Genomic DNA, 10,000 nt, shown 5'->3' with positions numbered 1-10,000 from the left:
AATAGCGGATAACAATGGTGAAACCCGAACGCAGGGTCGTATCTTAATCGGACTCAGCGGCCCACTCTGATTCTCTCTGTCTGTGTTTTACAATAGCAGTGTATACGTTTAGCAGACAAATCTTTACAGGCCAGGAAATAATGTTTCTTTTTTTTAATTTTCACTTTAACAAGCGTTGGGAAGAAAATGAAATTCCCTGTCAGTAGACATTTTGAATAATGGGAAGTGTGTTGATATTTGCCCAAAACATTTACAGAAAAATAAATAGATAAATATTTCTTAAAGTCATTGCAGTATTTTCAATAATTGTGGGGAAGGTCAGTCATTCGCATTGCAAATGTTAGAAAATGTCAGAATCTGTCAAACACACAAACTTGGTGTAAACATATAGTTTTATACACAGTGTTTACTGAATTCTGATAAATTGTGGGAATACCCACAGTTTAAAACTCAGGACAGTCATCTTTTTTTTTTCTCTCCCCTCTCATTTTTATCTCGCAGATTCCCAGTTCCCTGTCGACATATCCACTGTCAAAAGAGACCATGACTTTCTGGACAAAGACCTGGTGGAGCCCCTGTGTCGGTAAGGCAGACATGAACAGTGACAAGCTTCAGTGTTCGGAGTAGACTGAGTGGATCTGGTGTCTGTTGGGGAGTAGTGGTGGTTGGGTGTGTGTGTGTGAGGGGGGGGGGGGTCGTTTTTGCTAATCTGGACGCGTTTGTATTGTGGGCTCCTGAATGGAGCCATTAGCTTCTTCGTGGATTCTTTCAGCCCGAGCAGAACGGGCTCCTGTCCTGTAAACCGATGCCAGGTGATACAAAGCTCTTAAACCCTGAAGGAAATGAAATGACATATGCTTTTTTTTTTTTTTTCTCGCAAAATGACAGCCACTCTTAATCACAGGGCGCTTGCAGGAGGCCCCGGCTCTGCCCGACTCATGTCACTCAGTGTCACAGGTGATTTTTATCGCCAGAGAGAGTTTTGGAGAGAGTGAAACGTAATCCAATGCAAATTGGGGAGCCCGCATCGGTAAAAAGGACAGGACTTCCTCTCTCTTGTCCCTCTTTTGTTCCACAAATGACACACGCAGACTCAAGATAAAGGAAAAAGGCGATTTTGAGGAAATTACTGGTTTTCAAAAAGTTCTTAACAAATGCTCCCGGGAAACCATTCAAGCCTAATGGATTGGGGTCTTTTTGAGTTCTCCAGCCAACAGGACGTGCTTGTCATGCTCGGGTAATGTCTGTTGTCCATTTAGAGCAGAGAGGAGTACATCTAATGGGTACAGAAATGAGCAGAACCCAGCAGAGACTCTTTTGCTCCAGCCCACGCTGTCTGTCTGAACCTGGGCCGTTCCGTCCGGGAAATGACGGCCCAGGCGTTCAGGGACCCACAGATCCAGGCGACCCCACCTCTGTAGACGTCTGACCCGTGACCCCCCCCCCCCCCCCCCCCCCGTAAAGCTGTGACACTGTCCCTTGTGCTTTGATCCCTAATCACCCCCCCCCCCCAACCACCCACCCCCCACTTCTCTGGAACCCCCTCTGAAGTGATTCTCAAAAGCCTGAGGGAGCCTTGGGGGGGCCAGAGAATGTGTGTGTGTGTGTGAAGGACTGTTAATGCAGACTAACAGATGGCTGTGCGTCAGAGTGGAGCTGGGCCCAGGGACTCTAAGGCTTTCTCGCTGGCTCTCAGCTCTCTAATGGCTTTAATGACAGCGTTAGTGAGATCTGACAGCTTTACTGTCACTGAATACACTCCAGCGCCTGGCTGTGCAGAAGGACTGCGGGCATTCAAAAGAGTGTATGATTATCACACAGTCACATACATACGCTTCTCTTAGAGCTAAGCCACTCAGGGCTATTAAGTCTAATTAGACCGAACCGTGTACAGACGGATTTCGAGCAAATGCCTTAAGAGTGCGTTGTCTTTACAGTTTAGGCAGATGGCAACATTACTGAGGCAGTTACTAATTGAACTGGCCGCTGTCACACAGTTGGAATGTTTGAGACGTATAGTTAAAAGGTGTAAAGAACACGAGTCTTGGTTTTTATGGGAGAAATGAGGAAAAATAAGGATTTTCCTGTGGGTTTGTGTGTCTTGACAGTGTTCCTAACAACAGAGAAGGCCAGTCTGTAATAATGGGTGTGTGATAAGGAGGGTGGGTGTGGTGGGGGTGTGAGGGATGGGGAGGGGAGGGGGGGGGCACTCCTGGAGTGAAGATCAGTCAGATTAGAACGTTAAAGGGTGCTTAAGGATTACATCAAAGAGAACGAGGGAGAGGGGAGGATCGAGGATCGTTTTTCTCTCCCTCTCTCTCTCCCTCTCTCTCCCTCTCTCTCTCCCTCTGCCTCTCTCTCTCTCTCTCTCTCCCTCTCTCTCTCCCTGTCTCTCTCTCTCTCTCTCTCTCTCATTCTTTGCTTTCTCGTCAGTTGTCCAGTGAACCAGCCTTTCACTTCATTCAGCTCATCTGACACATACAGGAAACAGAGGCATGTCAATGCCCATGCTTCACTCGTTTTGTCGGCCAGTCAGATTTCACATAGGTAGTGGAAGACTCCGGAATCCTAGCGCGAGCCCACCTGTACGCAGGTGAGACTGGGAGACGGACTGTTCCAGAGGGCGCTGTGCTTTCGTGTGACTGGGTGGTTTGCTCTGTGATAGAGATGGTTCCAAGCGAGAACTTCTGATCACTGACACGTGGACTCTTTCTGTGTTTCAGGAGACTCAACACTCTGAACAAGTGTGCCTCCATGAAACTGGATGTCAGCTCTCCCAGAAAGAAAGTGAGTGACCAAACTTTCACAGTGGACTTTGTGCGGCGTTTTTTTTTTTTTTCTTTCTTTCTTGTTCTTTGTTTTTAATTTATTTTATGTTCAGGTAGGTCATGTGACTTATGGCATTATGCTAATAAACATAACTTTCAGGCTGACCAACTTGAGGTAATAAACAGTCGCATAAATATCGTTTTGGCAATATTCTGGGTAACCACGGCTCTTGGAAAGTGCTGCCGTCTTTATAAGATAATATCCTTCTTTGATGTGGCAGATTCTTAAGCAGTGAGTCCATCTCTTGCTGGTCGTTTCTAATAAATTAAAACATTCTTTTCTTGGTGGGGGTTCATAGTCATTTTCTCCGACGCTAAAATAAGATGTGAGTCATAATTGTTTGCTGTTGTTTACATTCTTCCAGCAAGAGATAAACATGCACTAAGACAAACATGGCGAGTTTTTGGCAATTCCAAATAATGGAAATAATCATAAGTCGAATAATTTGATTTTGATGTTTTGCATGGTTTCTAATTTTAGATGTTTTTTTTTTCCAGAGTTTGCTTTAAAATATGTTCACACTTTTTTGCTGTTATAATTTTAACGATTTCTATCTGGACTTTTGATGTGGATCAGATGATAAAGAAACTGAAGAATAACTTTGGATCAAGTTGTGGATGACATATCCTTGTGTTGTGATGTATATATGTCATATAGCGGCGTATTCCCTGCAGGGCGCTAACTGACCCATGTGAGTCTGTTCATGACCTAGAATGTGAAAATAATCTTAAGGCTATTGCTCCCCTGAATACTTTTTGGCAGTGTGAGAAAAAACATATACTTGTTTTTCTTCCCCTCTTGCTCTTGTTTGGAGGATATTTGAGAATTTTTCCATTGTTTTGTCTTCTGAGGACTCTTCAAACCTAACTTGGGGACATCTTTTTTTTTTCCTTCTTCTTTTAAAGTTGCCCTCTCATTTTTGTCAAATGTGACTTACACAGTTGTATCCAATTACTGTAGTATCTCCCTCTATTTTAGAATGGAATTTAACATTGTTTTCTGGAAAGTTTTTCCTGTCCAAGCTGCAGTTTCCTCTTCTACGAGGTATCAGGGATTAATACTTGGATCCATCTGTATACTGATGGAAAATTTTCCTTATTGAGCATTCCAACGTTCCCATGACAACAAGAAAAAAAAATCCGCTCAAGACTTATTTTTCTCTCGCAGGTCAGGAAATTGAGTTAGTTAAAAAGCAGAAGAAAAACACTCAAACTAAGACCCAGTCTGGCAGAGAGTGGCCCTTAGGAATGAAGTGTAAACATTTCTGAAGCCAGTCCAAAACAAGCACAGGCGAACGCGAAGTCTGGGCTCGTTTCTGATTCTGTGCTCATCTCGTTCTTTCAGAGTGAGGATTCTGATGAGGACGACCTGTTGGCCATCAGTAACAGATGGACGTTTGAGTGGAGCAGTCGCCGGTGGTCCAGGCTGCAGGACATCGACTTTCTGCTGGGCGGTGCGGAGAGGCGGAGTCTCTCAGAGGTGGGGGAGGGACTAAGGAGCACAGTGAGCAGCGAGAGCGTTCTGACGGACTTGAGCGAGCCAGAGATCTCCTCGCTGCACAGCGAGGACTCTGTCGGGCTGATGTTGGACTCCGCCTCTCTGGTGCCCATACAGATGCCCAGGGACCTGCCTCATTACGGCTCTCTTCCCGCCAAGAGCGGGCGGCATGGTCGCACGCGCGCCAAGGACTTCCTGCGTCGCATGGAGTCGTTGCGTTCGTGGGGGCCGTCGCTGGGACGGTCAGAACGACGGTCGTTAGTCATCAGCGGACCTGTGCTCCAGCATGAGCCCGAGACAATAAAAACCCTTCGCTGTGTCCAGATAGTTAACGGAGAGCTGGCCTCCCAAGAAAACATGCCCCCTGCCAACATTTATCCGACCACACACCCAATCAGCAGCGAAGGTAGTAGCCAATCAGAAACTAGCGGGAGCGCAGGAAGCACGCCCGTCCTTAAGGGCCGCGTCCTTAAACCACAGCTTCCCTGTAAACGTTTGGGCGTGTACCTGGAGGACATGGATGTACTCGCCGGCGCCCCCCAGAGGAGGAAACCCGTAGAGCAGAGCCGCAGAAATGAGTTTCGTTCCTACGAAGACCTCGTGGTTCACGTCCCAAAGGACCACAAGCCGGGTACTTTTCCTAAAGCTCTGTCCATAGAAAGCCTGGCGCCTGGAGGCAGGGATTCGGGGAAATGGCAAGCAGGCGGCACGGATAAGCAACAGAGGAAGGCTGGTGGCAGGGAGTCTCGGCCCGCCACACAATGCTGCCCGCAGGGCAGCCGCATCAGCGTGTACGACAACGTGCCAGGTTCCCACCTGTACGCCAGCACGGGCGACCTGATGGACCTGGAGAAAGAGGACCTATTTCCGCACCTTGACGACATCCTCCAACACGTGAACGGCCTGCAGCAGATCGTGGACCACTGGTCCAAAAACGTCCTGCCGGAGGGGGAGGGAGACGGAGACGGGGACGGGGAGACGGAAGGGGAAGACGCGGAGCGAGCGAGAGGAATGACAAGGGTGCAGTCCTCCAGCCAAATCACGCTGGACTTCGAGGGGACTTCGGTTACGGAAGGACAGACCACGCCCAGCGACGTCGACAGAGACGGCGTCTCCCTGAACGACACGGATTCCAGCAGCACGCGGGAAAGGAGAGATTCGGGAGTGGGGGCATCGCTCACTCGACCTCGGTGAGCTTCTCACCAGAACGTCCTCGAAATGCATTGCTTCAGTTTCAGTGTTTAAGTAGACATTCATTTACTGGCTGTAATAATGTGAGGAATTACCATAACGTTTCATAACGTTTCATCTGTGATGACGTGACACTGGACATTTTTTTGTAGTAAACACATTACTCACCATTTCTGTGCAAGTTTTGATTAATGGCAGAAGGGCAAGATGTATTATTCCTAATATCAAGGTGCAGGTAAAACTAATTCATTTCACTCTGTGAATTCGTTTTTTAAATTTATTTATTTATTTTTAATGTTCATTTTTCAAGTCTCAGATGGCCCAGCTTCAGGATGTCGAACCGCCTTAGCCAATCAGGAGCCTCGTTGCAGATTACTAGCCAATCAGCCAGCCAGCTTAGTCTGCTACAGAAGTTTTCTTTGCTACGCCTCACTGCTATCATGGAGAAATACTCCATGTCCAATAAACACGGATGGACCTGGTGAGTTTGTCTCATAAACAAAAGCGTTTATCTGTTTAGCCACAAGTTTTCTTTGAAATTTGTTATTTTTATTTTGTTAAACGTCATAATAGTGAGAAAGTGCCTGGAAGGGACCAAGATGAATTTGGGAGGAATTACAATGGTTTTGGAAAGACAGTTGTATCACGTTTCATGAACACAGAGTACAGCAGAGGTTTTTTTTTTTTTTTTTTCATGAAGCGGATGTTGTGAGCGAGTCATGGAAAATCCCTATTTGGAATGTTTTTGTGAAACTTCTAGGTTTTGGGTCAGAAACATTGGTCAGTGGCGTAGTGACTTTATCTCTTATCTTTTAGTTCTGACTCAATCAGGCCCAAGCTCAGGAGACTCATAACCCAACCCCAGTTCAGTTTAGCCTCTAAGGGTTTTCCTCTAATGCTATCATTGTCTGCTATCTGTGTCAACTCTTTACTGTAACTGACTAGTCTCTGACCCACAGAGAGAGAGAAAGAATGAGAAATGACATAGCTATCATTACTGACTTCCTGTCCAACTCCTTTAGTACCCCAGAATGCTCAGACTCTTATCTTGAAGCCAGCAGAGTGTAAAATAACAGCCACAGATACACACACACACACACACACACACACTGCTGTATATACATATGGAGTAAAATGCCGTTGGTTTTCCTCCCTCAGGTCAGTGCCAAAGTTTATGAAGAGAATGAAAGGTCCGGACTACAAAGATAAGACGGTGTTTGGCGTACCCCTCATCGTCCACGTGCAGCGTTATGGTCAGCCGCTGCCCCTCAGCATCCAGTTAGCCCTGCGTTACCTCAGGAGTCAGTGTCTCGACCAGGTCGGTGGGCGAACTCCCTATCAGTAAACGGGTTTATGCAACATTTTCATTTATTCATGAAGCAGACGCTTTTATCCAAAGCGACTTCCAAGACAGGAGGAATACAAACCAAGCATATAGCCATGAAGGAGCTCTCTGTTGCATAAATGTCACCACCACAAAGTATCTTCTGGGTTGTTCTTGTTTGTTTGTTTGTTTTTTTTTAACTTCTTTAAGTTTAAGATTAAGCAAGAGTTTATAGGCTTGGCGCTTCTTACGTTCCAGGTGGGTCTGTTCCGTAAGTCAGGGGTGAAGTCCCGTATTCAGGCCCTGAGACAGATGTGTGAGAGTTCTCCGGATAACGTGAATTATGAGGACCAGTCGGCATATGACGTGGCTGATATGGTGAAACAGTTTTTCAGAGACCTGCCCGAGCCCTTACTGACCAGCAAGCTCGGAGAGACCTTCCTGCACATTTACCAGTGTAAGATGTCTCAACGTACACACACAAACACACACACATCTGACACAGACACAGACACAAGCGTGCACACACACACATGCATGTGCGAGCGCACACACACACACACACATTGGCTTGAGAGTTACTACTTGTTTGCAAAAAGCACTCTGACTTTGTCAGTTAATGGAAACCACTGAATATTTCAATATCTTTCTCTTGCCCTCTCTCTCTCTCTCTCACTTTCTCTCTCTGTCTCTGTCTCTGTCTCTCTCTCACTCTCTCTTTCTGTTTCTCTCTCTCTCTCTCTCTCTCTCTCTCTCTCTCTCTCTCTCTCTCTCTTTCCATCTGACAGATGTTCCTAAGGAGCAGCGTTTGCAGGCTGTCCAGGCTGCCATTATGCTCATGTCTGACGAGAACCGTGAAGTTCTGCAGACGCTGCTCTGTTTCCTGAGCGACGTCACCTCCTCGGTGGAGGAGAACCAAATGACTCCCATGAATCTGGCAGTGTGCCTCGCCCCCTCCCTCTTCCACCTCAACATTATGAAGAACGACAACCTGTCACCCAGGTAAGGCGACCTACGTGTTCTCCTTTCCGCTTAACTCAACGGCCGGCTGCTACCTGATGACAGCTGATGCAATTCCATCAAGGCCTTTGAAGAAATTTGTCATAAAGAGGACTTCATTACGTACAGCTTGAATTATAAATCCATGTGTTTCAGATTATTTGCTTCAAAGAAACACCAGAAGTAATGTCAGGAAAATGCACTTATATTCCTCTTAGAGACAAAAAAAAACATTGAATGTCAGTTTTCTGCTTGGCTCATTAAATGTGTTTTAAATATCTGCGAGCTCTAGCTCTCCCCTTCCTCGGTCTGTCATTCTAGACAGGCATACTACACTATTACACTGGAGGGCACGGTCGAGTCATAACTGTGGGTCAGCGCTGCTTTGTCATTACTGACCTGAGGCACCGAGACTCCTCTTCAGAGGTGTAAAGTTTTTTATGAGGTCGTGCTGTTTACAAACAAACTCCTCCGTCATTAAGCTCATTACAGCATTGGATGGAACGGTGTTGGAATCAAAGGACAAGCATCGCCCTTAGGGGTGCAGAGGGAGGGAGGGAGGGGGAGAGGTAATAATGGAGTGGTTTAAGTAGATTTTGGGGGGGGGGGGGGCCTTGTGTGTGTACTCCCCTCAGGGCGATGAGAAGGATCTGTTCTCGGAGCTCATCCGAGCCTTTTTCATCCTCTCGTCTTAGGTCGATCCAGAGGAAGTACGCCACGGGCCGACCCGACCAGAAAGACCTGACGGAGAACCTGGCCGCCACCCAGGGGCTCGCTCATATGATCACCGAGTGCAACCGTCTCTTCCAGGTGAGAGAGACCTTACAGGTTAGATAAAAAAAAATCACTTCCAATGGTTACTGCAAAAGCCATGTTTTACCCTCCAGTGAGCTGTCTTTTTTTAACGTCTGTTACAAATCGAATTAGGACATCTCAGAAAAAAGATGTTCAAATTGAGATGTCTCCCTGATTGACTTTCATGAAAATATCTCTTCAGGAGCATTCAGTGGGGAGAAAAATATCCACAGTTTGGAACACAACTTAAGCTGAAAAATCTAGCTTGAAAAGTCATAAAATACCATTTTTTCCTTATGTGTCGGACAAAGTGTGCACTTTGATGAGTTTAACTGAGGGTTAAGACATCATGATGCATAAATCAGGACTGTGAAATGAAAACTTTGCCTCTTCAGTCAGTCTGTTGCTGTGTTTCCCTTTAGATCCCCCAGGAGATGCTCACCCAATCACGTAACTCCTACATGGAAGCTGAACTGTTAGCGCCCCCTCTGGAAGAACTGTGCAAACAACGTCAGCAAGAAGAAGAAGAGGAGGAATACGACGAAAGGTCTCATCGCTCGCACCTGGAGGGCCTCATTCAGAACCTGCTCAAAGAGGCCAAAGACAAAACCAAGGCCTGGGTGAGCCGCCCCAACACAGACAACACCGAGCTGTCATTCAAAAAGGTGAGCCCGCCCACTTCTGCTCCCGCTTCAAGCGAAGTGGAAAGACATTGGCCCTCCCTCAGGAGGATTGTACCCAAACCCAACCCAAACCCTAGACTAACACTGACCTATTCTGCACTTCTTAAGTCTAACGCTGTTTTTATTGAGTCCAGTCCTTGATGTACATTCAATAGATAACACAAAAAAGTAGCTGATCTCTGAATTCTGGAGTAAAAAACCCATAGTTTACTCATCGGTGTAAATCACAAATGACATTATGGTTGATGTGTGTGATTTCCGTATTAGGTATGTGTTTATGTGTGTATTTATTTATGAATACGTCTGTTTACATACGCGACACACGTTTGTCTTCTGTCTCAGGTTGGAGATGGGACACCACTAAGGAGGTGGCGTGCGTCTGTGGAGGTGGAGGCTCCTCCGTCAGTGGTGCTGAACCGCGTGCTGCGAGAGCGCCACCTGTGGGACAGTGACCTGCTCCAGGGGAAAGTTCTGGAAACACTGGACAAGCAAACGGACATCTATCAGTACACTCTGAACAGCATGGCCCCCCACCCCAGCAGAGACTTTGTGGTGCTCAGGTAATTTCCTCGTCTCTAGTGACGGAGGAAAGGACCTCCGTGACCCGGGTCAGCGCGTGTACTCTGAATGTTTGAGTGGTGTGTTCCCGTACCCATTCAATGACTTATTTTTCCTGTGCTTC

The 10,000-nt window shown here is 46.7% G+C and overlaps 1 protein-coding gene across 3 annotated transcripts in view; it reads left to right on the top strand.

The window, feature by feature from the left end:
* Positions 1 to 10,000, top strand: part of stard13a (StAR related lipid transfer domain containing 13a) — a 58,373-nt gene that overhangs the window by 46,398 nt on the left and 1,975 nt on the right. For all 3 annotated transcript variants that reach the window (XM_030792400.1, XM_030792402.1, XM_030792401.1), the window contains 10 exons: positions 502 to 583; positions 2,724 to 2,787; positions 4,174 to 5,516; positions 5,828 to 5,998; positions 6,676 to 6,835; positions 7,100 to 7,298; positions 7,630 to 7,843; positions 8,536 to 8,650; positions 9,058 to 9,300; positions 9,661 to 9,878. In XM_030792400.1, coding sequence (XP_030648260.1) covers positions 502 to 583; positions 2,724 to 2,787; positions 4,174 to 5,516; positions 5,828 to 5,998; positions 6,676 to 6,835; positions 7,100 to 7,298; positions 7,630 to 7,843; positions 8,536 to 8,650; positions 9,058 to 9,300; positions 9,661 to 9,878 — 2,809 coding nt within the window. The remainder of the gene's footprint in view (positions 1 to 501; positions 584 to 2,723; positions 2,788 to 4,173; positions 5,517 to 5,827; positions 5,999 to 6,675; positions 6,836 to 7,099; positions 7,299 to 7,629; positions 7,844 to 8,535; positions 8,651 to 9,057; positions 9,301 to 9,660; positions 9,879 to 10,000) is intronic.

The sequence above is a fragment of the Chanos chanos genome, chromosome 15 (assembly GCF_902362185.1).
Source record: "Chanos chanos chromosome 15, fChaCha1.1, whole genome shotgun sequence".
In the NCBI taxonomy this organism is placed as follows: Eukaryota; Metazoa; Chordata; class Actinopteri; order Gonorynchiformes; family Chanidae; genus Chanos; species Chanos chanos.
This window is presented reverse-complemented; position numbering and strand designations above follow the sequence as displayed.